Source organism: Phacochoerus africanus, chromosome 10 (assembly GCF_016906955.1).
Source record: "Phacochoerus africanus isolate WHEZ1 chromosome 10, ROS_Pafr_v1, whole genome shotgun sequence".
NCBI lineage: Eukaryota > Metazoa > Chordata > Mammalia > Artiodactyla > Suidae > Phacochoerus > Phacochoerus africanus.
Window position 1 is genome coordinate 66,690,452 of NC_062553.1, and position 26,956 is coordinate 66,717,407.

The following is a 26,956-nucleotide window of genomic DNA, read 5'->3' on the forward strand; positions in this document are numbered from 1 at the left end:
GAGTAATAAAAAAGATACATAAAAAAGATACATTAAAAAAAACTTTAGTTTACAGAGCTTACATTTATAACATTGTATTGTATTGTTATATAAAACAGAAAGAACTCTAGAACATAAATATTTCAAATCATTTGGAGATATTTATGCATAAATAACACTCATTGGGATCATTTATAGACATCTGGAAATCAGTTCTGTTATGCCTCACATTTACATTAGACTAAATAAAATTCCAAATTAAGCCATTTTGCAGAAGGTGAAAGAAAATATCAGGAAGGAAATAATAGATCTAGTTATGCCCTCATATTTAATTATTCTTTAATTTTTTCCAACAAGGTTTTCAAAATCCATGTTCAGTTATTAATATATATTTATGTGTATATGTATATATATGTATGTTGTATATACTAAATGTACCAATAAATGGAAAAAAGTAATCACACAATTAAAGAATTTGGAATGCTTGGTTATTTTCGATGAGGCTCTAACAACTTGAACAATTTGTGTGTTCCCACGTCATTCTCACAGGTTATAGATTTTTGCAATATTTGTAAAAAAGAAAGGAAACAAAATTAAAACAGATAACAGGGTAAAAAAATCTTTCTTGTTTTTGATATGAAGATCTCAAAAATCACATGAACTCAACCATGATCTTTTTAGCCTGATTCATTCTCCACCAGTCTGAAATAACAGAGGAAAGAAGTGATAACACTTTAATCTCAGATGTGACCACAAAAACTTTCCTAGATCTCTGTTCGTAACTTCAGTGTAGACCCCTTCATTTGCTGCTCATAGTGAATGTCAAATTTCTCATTCAGGGCTACTGTAAAGTAATTCTTCCAGTCTCCTGCAATCCCTGTAACAAAAGAGAAAGAGAAAACAGTGAATATTATGTCTTACAAACAAAATAATGAAATTCCCTGATATTCATCATTTTCTTTAACACTTAATTGTCTTATTCTTGTAATCCTTAATTATAAAAATAAAATATATGCCATAAATACTATAAAAGTGCCAATAAGGATTTGTCCTGATTGTTAAAAAGAATAGCAAATTTGGAGTTTCCATTGTGGCTCAGCAGGTTAAGAAACTGACAGAGTGTCTATGAGGATATTGGTTCAATCCCTGGCCTCGCTCAGTGGGTTAAGAATCCAATGTTGCCACAAGCTTCAGAGTAGGTCTCAGATGGGGCTCAGATCCGATGTTGCTGTGGCTGTGGGGTAGGCTGGCAGCTGCAGCTCCGATTCTACCCCTAGCCTGGGAACTTCCATATGCCATAGGAAGGAAGGAAGGAAGGAAGGAAGGAAGGAAGGAAGGAAGGAAGGAAGGAAGGAAGGAAGGAAAGAAAGAAAGAAAGAAAGAAAGAAAGAAAGAAAGAAAGAAAGAAAGAAAGAAAGAGAAAGAAAGAAAGAAAGAAAGAAAGAAAGAAAGAAAGAAAGAAAGAAAGAAAGAAAAAGAAAGAAAGAAAGAAAGAAAGAAAGAAAGAAAGAAAAAGAAAGAAAGAAAGAAAGAAAAAGAAAGAAAGAAAGAAAGAAAGAAAGAAAGAAAGAAGAAATTTATTTCTGACTTTTACCTGTTATACTATTTCACTTAATTTTTCTTTTCCAACTTCTGAAATATTGGGGATCCTAAAATGAGATCCATGTTTGACCTACTCCAAAGACGCTAAATATCACCTTTACATTGATAACATTAAAATCCAAACTTATGTCTTCCTATCTAGCCGCCTATCTGACAGTTACCTGGATCCCATTCAAGTATCTCCAATTCATTCAACTAGTTCAAAAAAGAATTCATTCAGGGGAGTTCCCATTGTGGCGCAGTGGAAAAGAATCCGACTAGGAACCATGAGGTTGTGGGTTTGATCCCTGGCCTCGTTCAGTGTGTTAAGGATCTGGTGTTGGTGTAGACCGCAGATGCAGCTCAGATCTGACGTTGCTGTGGCTCTGCTGCAGGCCAGCGGCTACAGCTCTGATTAGACTCCTAGCCTAGGAACCTCCACATGCTGCAGGTGTGGCCCTAAAAAGACAAAAGACAAAAAAAAAAAGGAAAAGATAGAATTTACCATTTATATAATATGTATGATGCAGCACCAAGGCACAAAGACTTAATAAAAGTTAGTGGAGTGTGGTATTAATACTATTGCTGAGGCTGGGGTGGCTGCTGGTCATTCTTAATTTGCTGCATATAACAAATAATCAACCTCAGTAATAATAATGTATGAATAGCATTAACAGTAGTACTAATTATTTTACACTTCTGCAGAACTGGTCACTCAACAAAGAGAGTGTTCAAATATGAAGCAGATCTGAAGAAAACAAGCTGGGTCCAGAGACATGAATAGACTCTAGTAGGTGTCTGCCCATAAATATTTCAACTTGCGACTTCCTATAGCAACAGAGGCAAATAACATCACTATCGCACCCTTTCTCATAAAGGCAGATACTTTTTGGTTCATGACTTCATCTGGAAGTGTTGTGTAATTGGTAGATGGATTGTTCTTCATCTCTTGGAATGAAGTATGTTTTATAATCTTGTCCACAAGCTCATCTGATGCCTTCCTTCCCAGAAATTCTATCACTCTCATTACCTCTTTTCTGATATTCTAGGAAGAAAAAAATATTTTGAAGACAATTACTAAAATTGAGTACATTATTTTGTGGATTAAAAAAAGACACATGGAAATAAAAACTTTTATTCCCCCATCTGATTTTGAAGTAGGTTTCTGGTCAAGAAAAACACTTCTTGGGCAAGTGGTATTTTTTAACTTCTCTAAGCATAATTTTCCTCATTCATAAAAGAACATAAAAGAAGCTTTACAGATTGTTTAAAAACTGAGACAATGTTTGTAAAATATTTGCTTTAGTCCTCTATCCATTGCACATGCTCAATAAATACTGTCTATGAATATAAATCTATGCTTTTAAAGACTACAGTCCCCTACAACAGATCAAGTTTTAGGTTGAAAATATATACAGACAGCTTTTATTTTTCTTTATATTTATTGGTATCTCTAGAGAGAAGCAAAGGAACCAGAAATACTAAGAAAGGGGGTAAAAAGTTAAATACTCAACATGGAACATTAGATGTCTATGAACAATAGCTACAAACATTCCCATCTCTAGTCATTTCTATAGTGTACCCTATTACTCATCTTAATTATTCAAGGCGGCTCTTCTAAATACCAACTGTACTGTTTCACTCTGGGGTATAGTTCTCTTTTTCAGAACGCTGTTCTCTAATTTTCTGTCCTACAAATTACAGCTTGCCTGTCTAAATTCACCTTAAGTATCACTTTTGGGATGATTTTTTGACTATTCCACTTTGAGTTAGATAACCCTATTTTTGCTCCCTTTAAATTCACATGTAAATCTATTGTACCATATCTTTATTCCCATATGCTTTTCTAATTTGTTTATCTGTTCTCCACAACAAAGGTAGTGTCTCTACATATAATATTAATGTATTTTTCTCTTTCTACCTGATACACTGCAGAAGTAAAACTTACCCTTCTGCTTCTTATTCATTCAAATAGAGAAGAAACATAAACATGGCCATTATTCACTAAAATATGAAATAAATGGACATAGACAATTTGAGAGGGAAAAATAGTTGGATTAACTAATAAATTTTGTTCATGTGCCTTTTAAATTCTGTCTTCAATTTTCTAGTTACAGAACACAAATTTAAATAATGTAATAAACTACAGATAATGGCTGCTTCTCATTCAAATTTTAAACTCTATAAAGAAATAATAATCGTTTCTAAAATAATGTTCATGATTTTATTGTATTTTTTGATGCTTTTCACAACATCTTTATTCATTGTTCATATATCCTTTTTCCTAATTACTGTAATGGTAATACTTCCTGATGCTTGCACAGGTCTTTTTTCTACAGTTTTAAAAAAATTTTTTATTAAAATATAGTTGATTTAGGAGTTCCCTTCATGGCTCAGTGGTTAATGAATCCAACTAGGAACCATGAGGTTCTGGGTTCTATCCCTGGCCTCGCTCAGTGGGTTAAGGATCCAGCGTTGCCCTGAGCTGTGGTATGGGTCGCAGACACGGCTTGGATCCCACATTGCTGTGACTATGGCTCTGGCCAGCAGTTGTAGCTCCAATTACATCCCTAGTCTGGGAACCTCCATTTGCTTCGGGTGCAACCCTAGAAAAGACAAAAAGACAAAAAAAAAAAAGTATAGTTGATTTACAGCAGTGTGTCAGTTTCTGCTGTACAGCGTAGTGACCCAGTCATTCATATATATACATACACATTCTTTTTCTCATACTATCCTCCATCATGTTCTATCCCAAGAGACTGATATAGTTCCCTGTGCTATACAGTGAGACCTCATGATTTTATTTTAAATATGTCCTCATCAAAATAACTTTAGAATTACTACCACAGAATTTTAGTAATTGTGCAGAGATGTGATCAATTGCTTTCTTGATGCTAATAAAGATGAGAGAAGAGACATTTCTCACCCCTTAATCAAATGCCCTAGTGTTTTGTCTTTCTTTTAAAAATTATTTGATAAATGCCCAGATGTACCTTAAAGAATAACAATGAATGCAGCACCAGTTACCTACTACCCACTGTATGCAACAAAACATTCATAACTGGTTGAGTTTTTCCATTTGCAAGTTTTCAACTGCATTCTTTTCACTCGCCATTCCCATTTCTGCAAACAACAAGAACAAGCAAACTTGCTATCCTGAAACTGATTTAATCAATTCTGTGCTTTACTCTGTAGATTTGAATCTCATGTATGTAGTCCTAGACAATGGATGGTTTGGTTTTAATCAAACTGATGTTCACATTTGAAGTGTATTCCTTTTCACTGAAATATAATATTTAATTGTACAATAATAATATATACCATGTCTTGATTCTTGAAGGTATATGTGTTTGGTTTGATCCCAATTTTTATGGTCATGGAGAATCCTGCTATGAAGATCGCTGTTCATATAACTCAAGACACACAAGCCAGTGTTTCTCAAGAGCCTATACCTATTAATGGAATTTCACCTTTATATGCATGTTTTCTCTTCCTAGACAATGATCAAAATTGTATATTTTCATCCTCTTATCAGAAATGTGTTGGAGTTCCCGTCGTGGCTCAGTGGTTAATGAATCTGACTAGGAACCATGAGGTTGCAGGTTCCATCCCTGGCCTTGCTCAGCGGGTTAAGGATCCGGCATTGCCGTGAGCTGTGATGTATGTCACAGACGAGGCTCGAATCTGGTGTTGCTGTGGCTCTGGTGTAGGCCGGCAGCTACAGCTCCAATTGGACCCCTAGCCTGGGAACCTCCATATGCCATGGGAGCAGCCCTAGAAAAGGCAAAAAAAAAAAAAGACAGAAATGTGTTACTTCTCACTAATCCCCATTCTGACTACCATTTATTATTATCATACTTTTAATCTGGGGAGGTGGGAACCACAGCATGTGGAAGTTCCCTGGTCAGGGGTAGAAACTATACCATAACTGTGGCCCGAGCCACTACAGTGACAACACTGAATCCTTAACCCCCTGTGCCACAAGAGTGTCAGACCTATTAAGTTGTCAGTCTGGTGGGTATGAAATGGCATCTCATAGTACTTTTTATTTTGAATTACCCTTTTTACTAATGTGGCTAGGAAAAAAAAAAACTAGATAATGAAGAAATTGTGATGTCATCATAGTTTTGCATATGGCTGTTTCTATATTCTCTGTACATTCTCCTTCTGCAAGTTTGAGTTGATATATATGAGACCTTATCACTCTATCCTACATATTCATTAGTCTCCTTGTAAAGTTTTCTACTTATCTTACTGTGGTACAGTCTATGGAACTTCCTCCACATAATCTACATTACTAATTCACTACAGTCACATCTTTTTATTTAAATCACTTTATAATTTTCTAGTTTTAATTTTTTTAAATTATTTTAGAAATTCTATGTTGCTGATTTTTTTTAAACCTGCTTTGCCAATTTTAGTAACCCCTGATTTCTTTGTAAAATTTTTAATTTCTTCTTTTATTTCTTTAAATATACAAAGCATAGTTATTTTATGGTCCTTGTCCTTGTCTGATAATTCCAGCATCTATGAATTTGAAGATCAGCTGACTCTTCTTGCCCATATGTATGTGTGTGTTTATTGTTTTTTTGTTTTATTAACTCAAGTTCTTTCAACTTTTTGATAATTTTTGAGATGAATTTAAATGTCTTCATTTACAGAATGTTTTTATTTACTAGCTTCCCATCTATGCTAAATTATCTGGATTATTGTAAATTTTGGAATTGGCTGCATCATTTATTTAAAAGAAGAATTTTATATCTAGCATTGTCAAATGCTAACATTTTGAGCATTACTAAGCTGCCACATCTTTTAAATCTCTCACCTCCTTCATGTCTTCATAGAAAATAAACAGCACTTGTGGATTCGTTCTCTTTTCCCACCAGGATTTTGTATGTTTATACCAGGAACCATAAGGAACTAAAATTAGAAATAAAAACAATGTGAGGACATAGCATCATCTTTATGAGTGTTCAAACAATAGTAGCAACAAAGAAATATAAGTAAGTGATCACGGAATGTGAATTAGAGATCCGCTGTGCATCTTACGCAAAATTTTCTGCTGCATGAGAGCAAAGCCTGTTGAATAATCTATGTACAGAACTATACTCTCAACTTTTATTATTATGACAGGATTTATGGCTCAGAGGAAAAGGGAAGGACATATCCCACTCTTTTGATTCAGAGCTTATGAGAGCATTTTTGAAATTGGGATGTGTCTGTGTGTGTCTGTGTTGGAGAGAGTGAGTGTAAAATCACATTGTTGGTGAAAAGAGTTGAAATAGTGGAACTATCAACATCCTATGACCAGAATTCAGTCCAGGTCTCATTTTACTATTTACAAACTAGCTTTGGCAAGTGAAGCTAGCAGCAATATAATATTTTCTTGCATTACATGCAGCTTAAATGGTAAACAATGTTCTCTTAGGGACCTTAGTGTCTGTCATTCATACTCTAAAAAATTAGAATATTTTTGGAGGTGATGTAATATGACCAAATACTGTTTCTTTCTTTCTCTTACTTCATTTTCTCTTGCAAACATGCAAGTGTTTCACCCGTTAAAAAGCTGACATGATAATATAATGATGTGAGTCAAAGTACCCTGCTTTGCTTTATATTATTGAAAACTGCTTCTGTTCTTTGACCTAGTGATAGTTTATTTATTTATTTATTTAATTTATTTATTTAGGTATATTTGACTTACAATATGATAGTAGTTATAATAGTGTACATAGTGATGCAATATTTAATGGATTACATACCATAAAGTTACTATAAAATATTGACTATATTCTTTACGTTGCACATTATTTGCTTGTGACTTATTTATTTTACCTCTAGCTGTTTGTATCTATCAATCCCCTTCATCTATTTTGCCCCTCCCCCCATCCTTCTCCCCTCTGGTAAAGGCTGGCTTGATCTCTGTAGCTGTGGGTGAGTCTGTTTCTGTTTTGTTAATTTGTTTCTTTACGGAAAAGGTCATATAATGATTTCGCAGTGATCAGATTCATCCATTTTTCAGAGGTATAGCATTATCTGCCTTACAATGCAGGTTTCAATGATCTAGAGGTATAGAGTTTATTCATGATGCTTGAGCACAAAATTTTCCAAAATGTAGCAACAAGCATAAAGCACATATACGACACTTATACTGAGTCAATATTAACTTTTGTGGATATAAAATGGCATTTTTATTCTCTTTCTTTACAATTATGCTACAGGATCACAGCGGCCTTCTTTAGAATTTCTTGAACCCTCTCTCAAATCTAACACTCAGCTGCTTTAGTCTGAAGTTAAATTAAAAAGCACCATTTCCCAGAATTTCTGCTCAAGCAGCTCTTGGTCTGCTCTGAGAAATCTAGTTGAACTGTTCGGATTCTACAGTGGGAGGAAGGAGTCAGAACTTTGCAGATATTCTGTTGTATTTGTTTGCTTGTTTGTTTTGCATTCTGGCCCCATATAATAAATGAAATTTTCCTTAGAAACACATTTCTCCTTGATCCTCATTCTCCCTTGTTCAATGGAGTTGTTATGACACACTGTGATATATTTCTCTACTAAAAAGAGATGAGAGAGAGAATTGGACATACACATACACATCTATATGCTTATTTATAGGTTTTTGTCTTCTTTTTGTCTTTTCTAGGGCCACACCCACAGCATATGGAGGTTCCCAGGCTAGGGGTTGAATTGGAGCTGTAGCTACCGGCCTAAGCCACAGCAACGTGGGATCCAAGCCTCGTCTTCGACCTACACCACAGCTCACAGCAATGCCGATCCTTAACCCACTGAGCAAGGCCAGGGATCAAACCTGTAACCTCATGGTTCCTAGTCAGATTTGTTAGCCACTGAGCTATGACGGGAACTCTTATTTATAGGTTTTGAACTGGAGTACCAGATTCTGCAATTTGTCATCCATATCAGGAAACTTTAGAGCAAGGGCTCTAAAGTTCAAGGGCTTCAAAAACTTCTGTGTTTTAATTAAAGATCAAAGAACAGACAGCAAACTTTTTGCCCAGAGATGTCATTTGTCTTGCTTCATTTACCTTGAAAGAATTCAGAGGAAAGAAACTCTTCTTACCTTCTCCATCCATGAACTTCTCCACAAAATCTTGGAAAGAACCAGGATCTGGATTAGCAGTCACCATTAGAAAGAAATAGTAATAAGAAACGACCACATCCTTGGCATTCCGGCAAACATAGATGATCTAAGAAGATGGAATCAGAATTAAATCATCTAATATTTTTCAATCATAGTGTCAGCAAGATTCAGAAAGAAAATGTTTGTGTTCAACTGTAAATATAATATGTATTTATTGTAGAAAATATATGACATATAAAATGATAAAGAAGAAAACTCCTTCAATAATCTGAAGTGACATCTTTTGTATTGTTGTTCAGTGTTGGTTATTTACATTTTTATGTCATTTTCACATTTACTACCTCATTTGAGTGTCTCAAATTCCACTGACATAAATTGGATGAGACAGATCATTATCCCCAATTTATAAGTGAAGAAAGTAAACTGAAGCTAAGTCAGAATACATCTTTGAGAATAAATCAACGAGAGTAAAGGATTTGGTAAATCATTCAGTCAAAAATAAAGTCCCCTGGCCTTTATTCTGCATACTAATTAAAAAAAAAAAAAGTCCTGTCATTTTCCTACTCACAATCTTGAAGCAAACAAAACAAAACAAAATGAAACAAAAAAAAAATGTTTATGAGGTTCTCTTTAAATGCACATTGTTCATTGATGTCAATCTATATATGTATGTGTGTGTGTATATATATACATATATATATATACTCTTCCCCCCTACCTTGTTGAGTTTCTATCTTATATAGAAAGGAAACATCAATAAATTACAAGTTAGGAAGACTTGGTTTTAGATGATTCTGGCACTAAGTTCTAACATCTAGTGTAAAGCACCAATCATTTTGGACCTAAATTTTTTATCCACTTAACAAATTGGATCAGATCTGTATGACCTTTCTAGGTCTGACACTCAATGCTATAGGAAAAGACCTGCAAATGTAAACCAACATCTCTATGGTCTTCCACTTCCACCTTCAGTCACCTGAGCAACACCAAAGAACAAAGGCTACATTAGACCTTCCACTCTTCACTGGATATGATTAGGCTCACTAACTTGTCTTGCTCAAGTTGCTACATTTTCAAACAGGTTTTAAAAAATCATTCTGTTTACTCTAAGAAGTATGGTTTCCATATTAAGCTCCCCCTCTAAAAAGATCCAAATACTGCAGCAAAAAACAAAACAAAACAAAGAAAAACAAAAAAACAAACTTTCTTTTCTTACCAAAGCTATTGTTGGCCATATTGAAATTTTCCAATCTTATTACACCTCTCCCTAGTCCCTTTTGTCTATTATCTGAATGGAACTCTGCCACTGTACTCACAAATGTACCTCATAATTTTCATCCCTTTCCTTTATTCATGTTATTCCCTCTGTCTTGAATAGTCTCTGCATCTCAAAATACTATTCATATTTAAAGTTTAGTTCCAGGTCCCCTAGGAAGATTTTATCCCTCAAGATAGGGGAAGGGGGAAGCAAAAGTAAACCCTCTGCCCCTCTGTTCCCCTTGATTTATCTTATCTCCATTTTGGAAGATCCTATTCTATTCCCCACTTTGCTGTGGAGTTGTTTCTGCCTTCATTGAAACTCTAGGTCTTCTCAAGTCAGTGTTTCTAGTTTACACACAAATCACTTGAGATCAGAATCTATATTCAAATCCTACACTTGAAAACACCCTGATTCATTTGTCTCCCAGCTGAAGGCATTTTTAAGCTTGTGGTCATTCCCTTGCTTTAATTAAAAATTTGAACACCTGCCTCATTATATTACCCTCCATTCCAAAACTTTGCATCAGGCTGTACAATTTTAGCTATCTGTGTGCAAAATTTTTCTGATTCTCTATCTTCTTGTAGTCATTGATCGTTACCTCCATTTTACTTCAGCACCACTTTTTACCAAATCTTGAAATTTGTCAGTACCCAAAGGTTCAGAAACCTTCCTCATCCTTGAGCAGTGTTGTCTTCCAAGAAAGTCCTGCTTCGACCTTCTTTCTTATCAAGAATATACCTCTTTTGCAGTGACTCCAAGTTTCCAAGTTTATTGACCTTGTTTATCTATTAGCTCGTTCCTTTTCTTTCATGTTTCTAATCCAACACTCCAAACATCTTTTACTAATAGTTCATCTGCCTTCTTGTCCCCTGGTAAACCTGGAAGTAGTCAGGATGTGAATCTGTCCAACTCTTTCCTCTTCTCTGATGACCTCTCAGATAATAAGCAGTTTTGTGAAGAACGGGGCAATTGTAAAGGTAGAGTAACTATTTTCATTTAAGAATTAAAACATTGTGGCTACATCCCATTCTTTAAAGAAAAAAAGAAAAAGCAATTTGGGCCAAATCTCTTGAAAAAAGTGGTATGACGCATTCCCGGGGAAATACATAGTTTTGGGGGATTTTTTTTACAGCCGGACCTGCAGCATATGGAAGTTCCCAGGCTAGGAGCTGAATTGGAGCTACAGCTGCTGGCCTACACCACAGCCACAGCAACACTGGATTCCCAACCCTCGGAATGAGGCCAGTGATCAAACAAGTAACCTCATGAACATTAGTCAGATTCATTTCCACCGCGCCACAACGGGAACTCCATAAATAGTATTTACTAAGGAGAGGGCCTTTATATATGGAATAATTTCAGCAGGATATATGTGGTCTTTCTAGTATCGCTTATGATGAGAGAAAAAAAATAAACAAAAAATATTGGGATCTTCCAAACTTTGCACCATGGATCTAAAAAAAAAAAAAATGGTCGCATATGCCAAGTTATGTCAGAGTACAAAATGGAGATGTTTCATGGCTCTGCTATCCCCTTTTTTGTCACTAATGACTGTATATAGCACTTTAATATCTTGTTTAGTATGGGTTATAGTGCGTCCTAATAAAGCTAGTAAGATCTTGAGGAACAGTTTCAGTGATCTAATACGGTGTTTTGCCTGCACTTTAGGATTGGATGTATTATTCTTTCTAAAAAGCAAACTTGATTATACCAATCTGTAGCTTAATATAGCTATAACTCCTCACTATCAAAGTGGAGCCCAAACTTCCTCACTTGGCTTCAATACCTGTTTTAGTTAAATTCAGCTTACCTCCCTTTACTCATCCAGCCAGTATGGACACTCAGCCTTCCAGCTAAACTGGTTTTATGTCCCCCCTGGGGGTTGCCTCTGGGATTGTGTAGACCAACTCCTATGCCTTCTTCATATATCAGCTGAGCTGTTACTTGCTCCTGGACAGCACACCTTCTCTGCCCTCCATGTCTGGGCTAGGATTGTTCTCTTATTTACCCTATTAACACCTTCCTCACTGTTTACTCCCCTACCCCCCAGGCCTGCCGTGGCCCATGAGTCCATGAAGACAAGGCTAATTGTTATACTGCTGGCTCATGATAGGCACTCAGTAAATAATTATTACATCATTATTCTCTGGTTTATCCTTTTCCAGGTTGTTATGCCTCACATGCCAAGCACATGGTTTGTAAAAAGAATGTATTCAATACAACCAATGACAACAAATACAAAAGTAGCTACTTACATTGTTTAGAAAGTGCTAGGTACTATGTTAAGCATGTTTCAGGCATAATTTTAGTTGATCACTTAAATAATGTTTCAACTTTATCAGGAATGCTATTATTAACTTCCCTTCACAGAGGAGGAAACTGGAGCTTAGCAAATTTACCTGTTTTTCTCAGAATCACCACTGGAGTTGAAACTGAAGTCTAGATTCTCTGACTATGCTGAGAATGACCCACATTTTTTAAATGTCTACAGAGTAAATGAAGGGATAAATGAACGTGTGTGTATAAAGTACATTCAGGATGTTACCTAAATTGGGGATTTTAAAATGTCTTTGAGTTGGATGAAGTTCTAGGAACACTTGACCCTTTTACCTTACAGTTCTTTTCCCAAAACGAGACTGGAAGAAGCTCAGGTGGCAGATGAGACTTCACTATTCTAGGAGATGCCATCTGTTTTAATTGTTTTACTCCTAATTTTTAAAAAACCAAAAGTCAGACAACTTCAAAATTATAAAGATTGATATGAATTTTTATAGATTTTTAAAAATAGAAGTAACTGTGTATTCTATATTTAAATGAATTAAATTTCGTGATTTAAATCAAGAAAATTATAGAGAAAAAACAGATCAAATAAAATTTCACCACTTTGAAAAAAATCCCTATTATCATTTTGGTAAGCACCCTTCCATACAAAATATGTGTATATGCCCAGACTCACAATCATCCGCATACGACACACACACACACACGCACACACACACACACACACACACGAAATGTTTAATATCTTCTAATTGCATTTTTCTCAATCTATTATACCAATACTGCAATATCAAGAAACATATGACAACATAACATGTTCAATGATTTCAGTGTTATTATACCATTTTTAACTCTTGCTGTTAACATTTACATTTTTTAATTTTTCATAATATTAAAAGAATCTGTGACAAATATCTTTTTGCATATATCCTTGAAAAATTTAGATATTTTCCTAGTATTTAAAATATTGTTGCCTACATCCCATAGAGAGATAAATGTGCACATATTACTAGACTCTGCAGAAAGCAGATCAGAACTATCCTTATTCACTCTCTTCCAAGCATATGCTATGCCATGTTACCAAGATTTAAGTTTGCATTCTTTCCTCCGTAGAAGACACAGCTCTAATTTGCCACTTTGGCTCACAGTCTCTTTCCCTGCACTACTTAAATCCACATATTAAAATTATGTATGTCGCCTTTAAAAATAATTTAAGCATTACCATTCATTACATTTTCAGTTCTGCATTCCAGGTAAGGAATTCGATTAAAAATGGTATCTTCTTTGCACTTTTCCACATTGCCCTCTGTATAAATCATGTACACAATTTCACTAACCCACGTTGTGCCTGGAAAATTAAACAAACTTGAGTCTCCCACTGGCCGTGCATGCCTGATGGTTGAAGTAATGGATTTATATTTGGATAAAGTAGAAAATTACCAATGCAATATTATTTGAACAGTGTAGGAATAGCCACCACACACCATAAATATTTCCTCAAATATTTTATCTTAGAAGATCCAAACATGGTCTCAATCAGTAAGGATGACCATTGTAATAAGGTACACTTACAGTATAAAGCTGAATTTGCTCACGATGAGTTATGACATTGTGCAAGCTGCCAACAGTTTTGGATCTAATTTTTTTTGTATAAAAAAGTAAAGAAGCTTGAGTAATGTGTGACACCCTCAAGCATGCTTTCAACCACAGATTTCTTTGGATAGCTTCTTATGCCTCAGTTTGAATCCTGGTTCAGAGCACATAGAAGAGAGTAAATCTGGTTTCTTAGTCTATGACAGTCAAAGGCCCTCTGAAGAATAAGAAACAATGCTCAATAATTACCATACTTTTTTTTCTTCTTGTTTTTTGTTTGTTTTTTGTTTTTTACGGCCACACCTGCAACATAAAGAAGTCCCCAGGCTAGGGAATAAATCAGAGATGCAGCTGGCAGCCTACACCACAGCCGCAGCAACATGGGATCTGAGCCTCATCTGCAACCTACACCATAGCCCATGGCAATTCTAGATCCTTAACCCACTGTGCAAGGCCAGGGATCGAACCCACATCCTCATGGATGCTAGTCAGGTCTGTTCCCACTGAGCCACTTGGGGAACTCCCAACACTTCTTTTAATGTTGTAATATGGGTGGGCACAGAGACTTTAAAGGAGTCCAAAGGAGGGACTTTGCATACTACTGCTGCTGTGAGGTTTCCACAAGAAATGCCTTCAAGAGAACATGGTAATTGATCTCAGCCTTAACAAATTATAGCATCTGGCATTCAATTCACCAGTTTTGTAAGGTAGGGAAGGCTTCTACCAGACAGAAGTACTGTCTTTGTTTTAAATCAAAGGTCAGATGTTTACAAACAGTAAAGGTGAGGAAAAGAATTGGATAGAGATTATCAAGCCTAAATCAGACCTCTGCCTGAGGGTATTATGGGTGGAGGGAGGCAAGCAGACACCACACCTAAAAAGCCCTGAAGTTCATACTAGTTGATGGAGTTGTTTCCTGAAAGTTTAAACTGATGTACATTAAACAAGAAAGCAAGATATCAGGGTTATGTTTTGCAAGTATTACTCTTGTTGGCAGAGTAAATAAAACAAGGAAGTTAGGGGCCAATAAGGCACTTACAAGGTGACAGGAGACTTGGAGGAGACTGACTGTGATCTTTAAGTGACTCTGATCACTGACTGTGATCTTACCTTTAAGACTAAGTGGGCAAAACACTGTGATTGATGGAGCGTGGGACCCTGGAATAGTTCTCAGGTGTCCTCTTCAGTGCCTGATATTGTCCCAGGTAGGGAAGAGAAGCAGAGGAACACTTTGGGGTTAGAGTAGCCAAAGACTCATTTAGTGTGTGATATATTTAAGTGTTAACTGAAATATCCAGATAGAGAAGTCTAGATTGCACTTTTCAAATTTCTAAACATCTATAAGACTCCAGAAGTAGGACTAACAGCAGAGCTAATTTCGGGGCGGGGGGGGGGGAATATTACTTAAAAATAGAGTTTTAGAAGAGTTCTCTTGTGGCACAACAGGTTAAGGATCCAGCATTGTCATTGTAGCAGCTGTGTCACGGTTGTGGCTTGGGTTTGATCTCTGGCCCGGGAAATTCCACATGCAGGTGGCAAGGCCAAAAAAAATAATAAAATAAAATAAAGTAATATAAAATTAAATTAAATAAATAAATAGGGTTTTAGAGCTAGGCTTTAAAAACAAGGAGCTAGTTAGCTGAAAAGATTTTGGTTTTCTTTTTTTCAATCTGTGAAAATTATTTATACTTTGTCTATACCACAAAGAAAATAATGACATAAGGTAAATACATTGGACAGTTTTAAATTTTAGTTATGGTTCTATGTTCATCCACCTATACTAGCTAATTTTCTAAAGTGGCCAACAATATCCATTTGTCATTGTGCTGCTTGAGTTATAGGTACTGATTGTGGTCTTAGAATAAAGCTATAATAAGCTACTCTTTCTATGTCTATACCAAAACAGTTATATCTGTCCTTAGTTAATTTAGAGAATGAGTATGGAAGAAGTGAACTGCTTAATATTTACCACTTAAGTGGGTTTGTCATTTCTAGGTAAAAAGAAGACAAGTTTGATATAACAAAGAGACGTACCAGATTTGGGATAGGTGACAATGACAAGGTCATCTGGTCTTGCCTCAAACGTCTCCACATCATTCCAATATTCGATAAATTTTTTATACAGTAGAATTCCATGGATTCTGCCAAAGTAATCTGAATAGGCTGATTTGGAAGAATTCATCATGGAGTGATATACTGAAAGAAAAAAAGTGTTTTTTCTACTTTGTATGTATTTTAAAATGTTTTAACATTAATGATAGCTCTGTACATTGAGTTTCTCTTGGGTGTCTAACATTTCTTAGCTGTTTAGTACATGGGGTAAAGGCATATTAAAAAAGAATATAACATAGCCTTAGTGCTTTAAGAGTGTCTAACCGTAATAATGAGATATGTCTAACAAGTAAAAGTACAAAGCACAATGAAGTAAAATGCTTTAAAATTATGTACAAAATCTGTGATACATTTATTTTATTATATTTATATAGATAATATTTTTACATAAGAATTCTATGATGAATGAAAACAAAGCATTTGATTTCTCCATCAAAAATTAGTGGGAGCACTATACTTTAATAAAAAAATTGTTGATGCAGATAAAGACAATGCAACAATATCTGCAATGAGAAAATGCAACAATATTTTGACAAAGAAGCACTTCCATTCTTTAATGTGTACATTAAATAAAAAAGATGGATAGTCATATTTGATAGTTATTACTAGATATCAAAGTCTGAGTTTCCTTTGTTCCTGAACATGTTTCATTTAATGAAAAAAATCCAGTGCTTGCTGAGTATATTAAAAAGAAGATGAAATTAATGATGCTGTAATGAATATGTCTAAGACATGGATTCTTGGATTCTTGAGGGTTCCTCTTTGATCCCTAGTATTGCCTGTACTTTTCTCTCTCTTACTTAAACACTCCAATTGAATGACTTGTGTGAAAATCAAAGTTACACATGATGGTTATCATTGATAATTCATCTCCTGATCCTATGACAATGTATTTCATGTTCAGGGTTAGTCTTAGAATTTTTAATTAAGTAAACGTTCCTTTATTGGCTTTCAACTTTTTTCACTACCTTATCCTCCCACCCCCCTCAACTTACCCCATTCTGAATTCGTGATATGGCATCTCAACAAAAGCTGTCCTTTGATATTAGCCTTCTAGGGTCTCCCTTTTATCCACCTTTACCCAAAAAGCTGCCTGGTAAGTTGTTATACACTCACACATTTGTTACCACTGTGGCTTTTATTGTCTTTTTCAGAAAATGTGTACAATAACAGGAGTTTCTTGAAGACAATAGTTCTTTTAGCCACCTAATGTTTTTCCTATAATGCACGAGAAATGTATTATAATGAAGAAATGAAATTGGTCAATACTGTAACAAATGCATTAACCTAAAGGAATAAATAACTGATGGTAAAATTTAGAAAGATGTGTCCTACAAATCAAACCAACCAAGTAATTAGACCATGGACTTATACTGAAAGCTTTAAGCTTCTTCTGGTAATGGTTTCCCCATTATGTTTTGAGTTAAATTACTATTGATTGAATATGAAAATAGCCTGCTATCTGGCCTTTCTATAAAAAAAATTGCCTTTCTCCTCTTTCTACAACCACCAGAGTAAAGAAAATGGATGTTATTTATCAGATACTTATTTTGTGCCAGATTTGAAAAGTTTTATTTTAAAATCTTATTCATGTCACAGGGCTCTATGAAAAAGCAGACATCATTATCAATTAGGTTAAGTTTGTCCTGCAGGAAACTCCTTGATGGTGGAACCACGCTTGTCTTACCGGAAAGACAAATGGAAGGATAAATGTGCACACATTTTGCATTTAGGTAAACATGTACATATGAACGAACTTATTTTTGGCACGATTTTTGAAAAAATTAAACAATATAGAGAAAATGAAAGTGCTCTCTTTAGTCTACTCTTAAAAGAAATGCTCATTCCTATTAGCGTTATATTTATGCTTCCAAAATTTAAGTATATGTAAAATCTATACTCATGTATTTAGTTTAATGTGTATTATGATTTATATTCATTTGTTGTAATCTATTTTTACACTTACCTATATGATGTGAATATATTTTGGTGTTGATACATAAATTCTGTTTTTATTTTCATAAGTGACACATAGCAATCTATAGCATGGCTGTAACATAGGTGATATTATTCTTTATTGTTGGGAATCCCTGTATTTCCTGATTTTTTTCAGTATAAGTAGTAGTGCAATGAATGCCTTCAAGCATATGTATTTTCACACTTACCTTTGCAGTGACAATGGAATTGCCAATATAACGTATACACATGTGAGATAATGGCAATTATTTTTAAGAAATTACTAAAACTGTGTACAAATTTGCATAGTCTATGAAACTTCTTATTTTCTCACTTCACCATCAGTATCAGAAATTACTTGTTGTAGTTTTCATAACTGAATTATATTTTTGAAATCAGTATTTCATAGCTATAATTGTTCATGTTTTTATATTTATGTTTATTGGTTATTTTAACCATTTTGTCCATCAACTTTGTCCATCAGGAGTATTGTTTTTTCCTAACTGATATATAGCTTTTAATTTATTATAGATTTATAAATTGAAGGTTATGTGTGGTTTTTCATTGCAGCTCTTTAACTTTTTAATGGTTTGTAGAAACATTTAATGTTCAGATAAGAAAAATGTGTATGAAAATCTGTTGCTCTGCCTATCAATGTGTTTATTCATGTGAACGACTTTTTTGGTATCCTGCCAAAGTTGTAAGAATTGGCTTATAGTCAATGGAGAGTATTTATTATTAAACATTTATCATTAAATGTTTGGCTGGCTTCTGGCTGACCCTTCAATTTTAATCTAAGAGTTAAACAAGGTGATCTTTTGCTTTGTTTAACTTCTTTTAATAAATTATCTCACATTGCAATGTGGAGTCACCTCTAGTGGCTTTCTTCTTTCTCAAAAGACATATTTCAATTAGAAATTGTCAATTTTATGTCCTGAGTATTTAGGCTACTGCTGTTTAGAAGAGCTTAACAAAAATGATTACAACTGTGATTCAATTGAAGGAAGAAATATTTTCCTTTTCTTTAGTCTTCATTTCCCCCTCTTCTTTCCCCCATCTCTGTCACGAGACATGTTTCTACAATATTTTCTTAGCCTCTTTGCTGAAAACTCCATCTTGTCCTGCTTTACTTTATCCCATCTTCCTGCTTTACTTTATCCCATCTTCCTGCTTAAAGAACAGTCACAGTGCTATAGTAAATGACTTAAGCTTAAGAACAAAGACCTAAAGGCATAAGCTGTTCATAGGGTCACCTGAATGGGACATGATGCGTTGGTCTAGGCACACCGGACCTGTGCAGACTGGCACGCCATTTGCATAAGCATGATATGTCCTCTAAGGAATAAGAGAAAGAGGAACCTCATGGCCAAGTGGTTTATGAGCGGTCGTTAGCAGAATATGCATTAGCAAAGAGAACCAAAGTGCAAACCTAGGCACTCAGGGTTGCCTCAAATAGGCATGCCGTTTTTGTGAGGATTCTCTGTGGAAGATGCTAGATGGTGTTCAGGGATAACACTCATTTTCTTTACAACCCTAGAAGTAGAGGCTTGAAGAATCCTCGTCACCTCACTCCTAATAGGAGGCAATTGAGGAATATCAAAATCAAAAACTGGAGCCAAAGGCTCAGGAGCCAAATATTCTCTATGATAATTTTGTTCAGGGACTGCATATTTAGGTTCCTCCAACAAAGGTGTAAACTCCCCTTCTTCTTCCTCCTCTAGGTCCTCCGTGGTCTGTAGAGGTTCTAAAACTGATTTAATTAAGCTCCAACCACTCCAAATGGACACAGGAATTGGAACACCCTCATCATGTAATATCCTAAGTTCTGTTCCTACCATCTCCCGTATTTTAAAATATAACGTTCTAATGTAAGAAACCAGTCACCATGTTTCTCAATAGTCTAAAAAAGTTCCAAAAGCTTATTTTCACTTGTTTTTGCACCCCCTTTTTTAAGTTGTCCTAACAAACAAATGTAAGGACTATATTTTCCTGCAATTACCTTATTTCCCATGTTACCCTGTAAATACCTGAGAAAGGGAACGTATCTGCAGGATTTCTTTAGCGTAGTCACCCAAAATTCCTCCCTTCTTCTCAGGGCTCCACAGCACTTCTAGTGAATAAAAATTCTGCTGTCGTCGCGGTCCTTCGTTCTTCGTGCCTGCGTGCCCCACGTTGGGTGCCACTTACCAAGACCAGCTCAGCAGGATGGGGCTGAAGAACAGGTGCTGTGAAACTTCAGGAAAAAAGTTAACATAAAACGAGACACAGAGATATTTATCTTAAGTTAAGGTGGGAACCAGGGGACTCAAGGTCTCAGGGACCAAGAGCCCTGCCTCAAGAAACCACACTGCTCTTATTGTGCTCTTTAGGATGAGGTCAAGTGAGGAGGGGCTTTGGGTGGAGGATATAGGGTTTGTTTACTATTTTATAAGTTCTTTTATTATTTTAAAAGCCACTTAGCTGGTAGAAGGTTACACTTTTACTCTGACCTTTAGACACATAACAATCATTAGCTTTTGGGTTAGCTCTCTATGTATAGCATTCCAGAGAATCCTCACTGTGCTTCCACAAATGGCATGCCTATTTGTGGCAACCCAGCATGCCTAGGTTTGCACCTTGGTTCTCTTGGCTAATGCGTATTCATAAACCACTTGGCCATGAGGTTCCTCTTTCTCTTATTCTTTTGAGGACATAGTCTGGGCTGTTTATTATTGTTACTAGAAGGTGCCAACAGGGAATTTTACAGGCTTGAAGGGAAGGCAATTTGGACGCCATACATCTAGCCTTTCCAGTAATTGTCAGGGAGACAGTGGCTCTAGGCATCGATCCCGCCAAGCCTGATGGAGTTTATGAGTTCATTCATAAGCCCTTTCCTTTTAAAATTCTTAAAGAATTAAAACAGGCCATTCAAAACTATGGTGTTAATTCTCCCTTTACAAAAGGAATCATGAAGGGAGTAGTTGAAGGAAATCATATGATTCCTGCTGATTGGCATAATATAAGCCATGCTGTGCTATCTATCACCTAGTGAATATTTACAGTTTAAGTCTTGGTGGCAAGATCATACCCAAATTACTGCTAATTGTAATCAGGCTCAAAATCTTCCAATTACAATGGAACAATTGTTAGGGATTGGTCCTTGGAGTAATCTTCAAGATCAAATGAGAATGAATGATTTGGCCATTGAACAGATTAGACAATGTTGTTTAACAGCATGGGATAAAATTGAATCTAAGGGTCAAATAAATACTTCCTTTCAAAAGATCCTACAGGGCCCTAAGGAACCTTATACTGAATTTCTAGCTCTTTTACAAGAGGCATTAAAATGAAAAATTACTAACTCTGAGGTGTCTGATACTATTTTTCAATTGTTATCATATGAGAATGCACATACTGATTGCAAAAAGGCCATAGGACTTTTAAAAGGAAAAGCTAACATTGCTGAATATATTAAAGCCTTTCAGGAAGTGAGGACAGAGTCCTTTAAGTCCTCAATGCTGGCCCAAGCAATGGCTAATTTAAAGGTTAAAGACAAATTTTCAGAAAAATGTTTTTTAATTTTGGCAAGATAGGACATACTATAAAACAATGTCGCCCTCCTCCACGAGCCCGACCTTCCTTTCACAGAGCTTCGGCCTTTTCATTACTGGCCACTGCTTGTAAAAATAATTATGATGCTCCTGAACCTATTCGATTAAAATGGACTACAGAAAAACCGGTTTGGGTTGAGCAGTGGCCTCTTTCTTCAAAAAAATTAAAGATTTTAAATGACCTTGTCCAAGAATAATTAGAGAGGGGCCACATAGGAGAACCCTTTACTCCTTGGAATTTGCCAGTGTTTGTTATACAGAAAAAAATCAGGAAAATGGAGATTGTTAACAGATTTAAGAGGAGTAAATGCTGTAATTCAGCCTACGGGTGCCCTTCAACCAGGCCTCCCATCCCCTAGTATGATACCAGCTAAATGACTGTTAATTATTCTGGACTTAAAAGACTGCTTTTTCACAATTCCTTTACACCCAGAAGAAAGGGAAAAATTTGCTTTTCCAGTGCCAGTGATAAACAATATAGCCCCTAGAAAGCATTATCAAAGGAAGATCCTGCCTCAAAGTATGTTAAACAGCCCTACCTTGTGTCAGCATTATGTGGCTTCAGTTGTTGAGCCAGGCCAACAACAATTTCCTAAATGCTATATTGTTCATTATATGGATGATATACTTTGTGCTGCACCCTCTCAGGAGAAGCTGACTGAGGTTTTTTCATGCTTGCAATCCTGTCTAAAGGGAGCAGGATTGATTATTGCTCCTGAAAAGATTCAGATGGAAAGTCCATATCAATATCTGGGAACTGTGGTTGAATGTACCACTGTTCACCCTCAAAAGGTAGAATTAAAAAGAGATCAAACTTCTACATTAAAAGATTTACAAAAACTGTTAGGAGATATTAATTTGCTCTGACCTTGTTTGAGGATTCCTACAAATGAATTGACAAATCTTTTCTCCTTACTTAGGGGAGATTCTAAATTAAACAGCCCTGGCTCTCTAACTGTGGAAGTGGAAGGGGAACTAAAAAAGATTGAAAGTAAAATACAAAACTCCCAACTATGTCGGGTCAATCTAAAACATCCCATTCAGTTGGTAATTATACCTTCTCCTCATTCTCCCATGGGAATATTGATGCAATTAGAAAATACTCTTGAGTGGCTTTATCTTCCCAATAACGTCACAAAAATCTTTGTCTCTGTACCTGGACCTGATGGCACAACTTACCCTAAAAGATCCAACTCATTGTGTACAAATGTCTGGAAAAGCTGAACTAACTGCTATAATCCATGCCTTGAGGGACTATCCTGAGCCAATCAATATTCTTTCTGATTTGGCATATGTAGTTCATACTGCCAAAATGATTGAAACCGCTACCATTAAACAAAATTTACCTATCTTGTTATTTGACTTGTTTACAGAATTACAAACTGTCCTAAGGGAAAGAAGATAATCTATTTTATATTACTCACATCGGAGCACATACTAACTTACCTGGGCCTCTAGTTGCAGGAAATAAAGAAATTGACTGGTGACAACTGTGTTACAAGAAGCTCAACATTTTCATGATTTAACACATGTAAATGTTCGAGGCCTTAAAAAGAGATTTGGAATAACATGGGCTAAAGCTAAGACAATTGTCTGTCAATGTCCTGCATGTCAAATAACTAACAATCCTTCTCAATCCGAGCCTGGAGTTAACTCTAGGGGACTTGTCCCGAATGCTCGCTGGCAAATGGATGGTACTCATTATTCATCTTTTGGAAAATTGTCATCTATTCATGTGTGTATTGACACTTACTCTAAATTTATTTGGGCTACTGCTCAATCTGGTGAATCTGCTAAACATGTTATTCATCATTTATATGCCTGTTTTGCAGTCATGGGCCTGCCACAAGCAATTAAAACTGATAATGGTCCAGCTTATATCAGTTCTCAACTTAAAATATTCCTGGATACATGGCATATTGCCCACTCCACTGGTCTCCCTTACAACCACCAAGGACAGGCTATTGTGGAATGAGCCGATTTATATATAAAACAGGCTCTTAAAAAAAAAGGGGGGGGAGAGACACAGAAATAGTTAAGTCACAACAAACACTTTTAAACAAAACCTTATTCACTTTAAATTTTTTAAATTTGGCCTCTGACCAAAAAAAAATGGCTGCAGAAAGACACTTTAATACAGAACAAAATAAGATTAACATTCCTCAGGATGAACAGCCCATGATTTGTTGGCAGGATCCACTAACAAACTTCTGGTCCCTGGGAAAACTTATTACATGGGGTAGGGGATATGCTTGTATTTCACCAGGTCATGAATTACAACCTGTTTGGATTCCATCAAGAAGAATCAAACCATATCATGAATGAGCCAGTGATGTATCCCTCCACTCCGGACCCCAGAAGAAGGATGATGGACAAGAACATACTGAAGAGACCCAGATTCATGATTTGGGATCCAGAGCTGCCCACCATGGATACAGCAGCAATGTCTGTGACACCAACTCGTGTGTCACTGCCACAGACCCGAAGGGCTCATCTTCCCACCTGGGGTCAGATCAAACATCTAACCCAAGAAGCCAAAAATCTAAGAAGAGAAGGAAAGCCTCTCACTCTAAATAATTTGGTCCTAGCTGTCTTTACTTTGGTTTCTATCGCATCTAAAGATGCACGAAGAGAGCGATCCAAGAAGTAATGAAAAAAGAAGTTGCAAGATCTACTTTTGTCCTCCTGCAAAAACAAAAAGGGGGAGATGTCACAAGACTTGTTTCTACAGTATTTTCTTAGCCTCTTTACTGAAAACTCCATCTTGTCCTACTTTACTACTTTATCCCATCTTCCTGCTAGAAAAACAGTCACAGTGCTAGTAAATGACTTAAGCTTAAGAACAAAGACCTAAAGGCATAAGCTGCTCATAGGGTCAGCTGAATGAGGACATAATGCGTTGGTCTAGATTGGCACGCCGCTTGCACAAGCATATGTCCTCTAAAGAATAAGAGAAAGAGGAACCTCATGGCCAAGTGGTTTATGAGTGGTCATTAGCAGAATACGCATTAGCCAAGAGAACCAAGGTGCAAACCTAGGCATGCTGGGTTGCCACAAATAGGCATGCCATTTGTGGAAGCACAGTGAGGATTCTCTGGAATGCTATACATAGAGAGCTAACCCAAAAGCTAATGATTGTTATGTGTCTAAAGGTCAGAGTAAAAGTGTAACCTTCTACCAGCTAAGTGGCTTTTAAAATAATAAAAGAACTTATAAAATAGTAAACAAACCCTATATCCTCCACCCAAAGCCCCTCCTCACTTGACCTCATCCTAAAGAGCACAATAAGAGCAGTGTGGTTTCTTGAGGCAGGGCTCTTGGTCCCTGAGACCTTGAGTCCCCTGGTTCCCACCTTAACTTAAGATAAATATCTCTGTGTCTCGTTTTATGTTAACTTTTTTCCTGAAGTTTCACAGCACCTGTTCTTCAGCCCCATCCTGCTGAGCTGGTCTGCTGAGCATATCTCCACCCACACCCTATCTGCTTTTCATCAATGTTTGAGTTTCTATCTTGCTGCCAGGCCCAGGGACAAGTGTTGGAAAACAGGGTGAGGTAGATACAAAGTGTTCACTTAGGCCTCACCCTCCTCCACTTACTTGGATTTCAGCACAGTGCTTGAAAGGAGAGAAAACCCTTTTGTATTTCATTCTACCCAGAACCAGAGTGCTACATCAGAAAATGCTTGAAAATCCTCATTAAATGCAATTATTGAATTATTTAATGAAATTTCTTGGGGATCTCTAGTGCCACTAAGTATTCCCAGATAAAATAGTTACTATCCTGCCAATAGTCCACCTGTTAATGACTTAGCAAGGACTTGGATTTCTTCTCTTGTTTATCTCATGTATCTCACTTAAAAGTAACAATAATATCTGCAAGGCCCCTGGTAGTAAGACTGCTTCTGACATAGTTCACAGAAGTAAACATCTAACCAGAATTTACTCTCCACTCTGACTTTTCTGCTTTGCTTGCTTTCTTTTCTCATGGAGAAATGGAGAATGTGTCAAATGGAGAATGTGTCCAACCATGCAGGATTTACATGACAACTATGATACTGCAGTTTTATGTCAAAACTCTTCAAACAGTAAAGCATTGTATAAATGCAAGATATTTTTACTAATAAACCAGTGATTTAAAAAGCTTTCAGATGCCTTACAGTATTAGCTATTGATAAAAAGATTTATTCTCTCTTTAACTGCTTCTCAATATATATTTGCATTCTATATTTCCTACGGCTGACCTCCAAATATTAATTTTAGCAACAATAATAGAAATACAACCTGTTTGGATGATCCTCTAAAAGAAACTGGCCGACCTAATTCACTTTTCTTCAAATCTCCACTCAGGTTTCAACCTGCAAAAAAGACGGGTACTCTGAGCATTTGGAATGTTTCTGCTGAGTTTTTATTCTGAATGCCAGAAAAGAGGGCGGAGACTATTTTGGGAGGCTTGGCTTTCTGGAGTTTGTGATGCAATGGAGTAACACAAAAGTATTGATTCGTACCTGCAGATGCATTTAGCCACACAGAGTGATATTTATTCATTCAGAGATGTAGAAATCCTCCTGTAATTTTCCATTCTTGCCTCATAGGCAAATTTCTAAATTTGCCAATCAGTGGGTTGAGGAGAAGGAGGGAGAGAAATTGATGGCAAAAATGAGGGAGAAAAATGTAAGCATAAAGGAGAAAAGTATAAGAGCTCGAAAGAAAGAGTTCCTTACTTATTCACTGATGAATAATCAAATGGGTGGGGTTAGCCTTTGAAGGAAAAAACTTACTAGGGGAATAAAAAAACAGAAAAAAAATTCAGGGAAGGAACAAGAGGGCATTAAGGATGCTGGGTCAGGAGACCTAGCTTAGTTTAGGGAGATCCAACAAATAAGGCTTTTAAGTACTTGCTCCTGTCCTGACAGGTCATTTGGAAAACACTTTTTATTTAAAAGCTTCACCTTTAACTCTTTAACTTTTATTTAAAAGCTTTGTCTTTAACATCCCTGAAAATCAGAACCAAAAACAGCTAAGAGAAGAATGTAAGCAACCTTCGCCTTTGGATTTTTATTTTTATTTATTTATTTATTTATTTATTTATTTTATGGCTGCTTCTGCAGCATATGGAAGTTCCCAGCCTAGGGGTAAAATCGGAACTACAGCTGCCGGCCCACGCCACAGCTCACGGCAATGCTGGATCGTTAACCCACTGAGCAAGGCCAGGGATTGAACCTGAAACCTCATGGTTCCTAGTTGGATTTGTTTCCACTGCACCACAACAAGAACTCCGGATTATTGTTTTTAAAATCGTAACCTCTTTCTGCTCCCAATCACGTGCTTGATGGCAGAATGTGGAATTTCGGGTAAAGTTTGCTATTGGTACCATTGGAATGTAGATAAGTAAATGAGAAAAATAAACTCAAATGGTATTGTGCTAAGAGAGATGTCAGATAGAGAAAGACAAATACTGTATGATATCACTTATATGTGGAATATAAAAAATGCAACAAACACG

At 36.1% G+C, this 26,956-nt stretch overlaps 1 protein-coding gene across 6 annotated transcripts; it reads right to left on the reverse strand.

Moving 5' to 3' along the window:
• Positions 1-25,856, reverse strand: LOC125138047 (sulfotransferase 1E1-like). 6 transcript variants are annotated; one of them, XM_047799290.1, is made up of 9 exons: positions 25,735-25,856; positions 19,910-19,974; positions 15,831-15,992; positions 13,426-13,551; positions 12,534-12,631; positions 8,642-8,768; positions 6,386-6,480; positions 2,425-2,605; positions 1-856 (listed from the first exon to the last, which is right to left on the reverse strand). In XM_047799290.1, exons 3-9 carry the CDS (start codon positions 15,979-15,981, stop codon positions 744-746), a joined length of 891 nt encoding a protein of 296 aa, XP_047655246.1. In that variant the 5' UTR covers positions 15,982-15,992; positions 19,910-19,974; positions 25,735-25,856; the 3' UTR covers positions 1-743. The 6 variants fall into 6 exon arrangements, with proteins under 6 accessions (XP_047655246.1, XP_047655245.1, XP_047655243.1 ...); XM_047799289.1 differs by having other exon boundaries at positions 19,892-19,974; XM_047799287.1 differs by having other exon boundaries at positions 19,910-20,097.
• Positions 25,857-26,956: the final 1,100 nt, after the last annotated feature.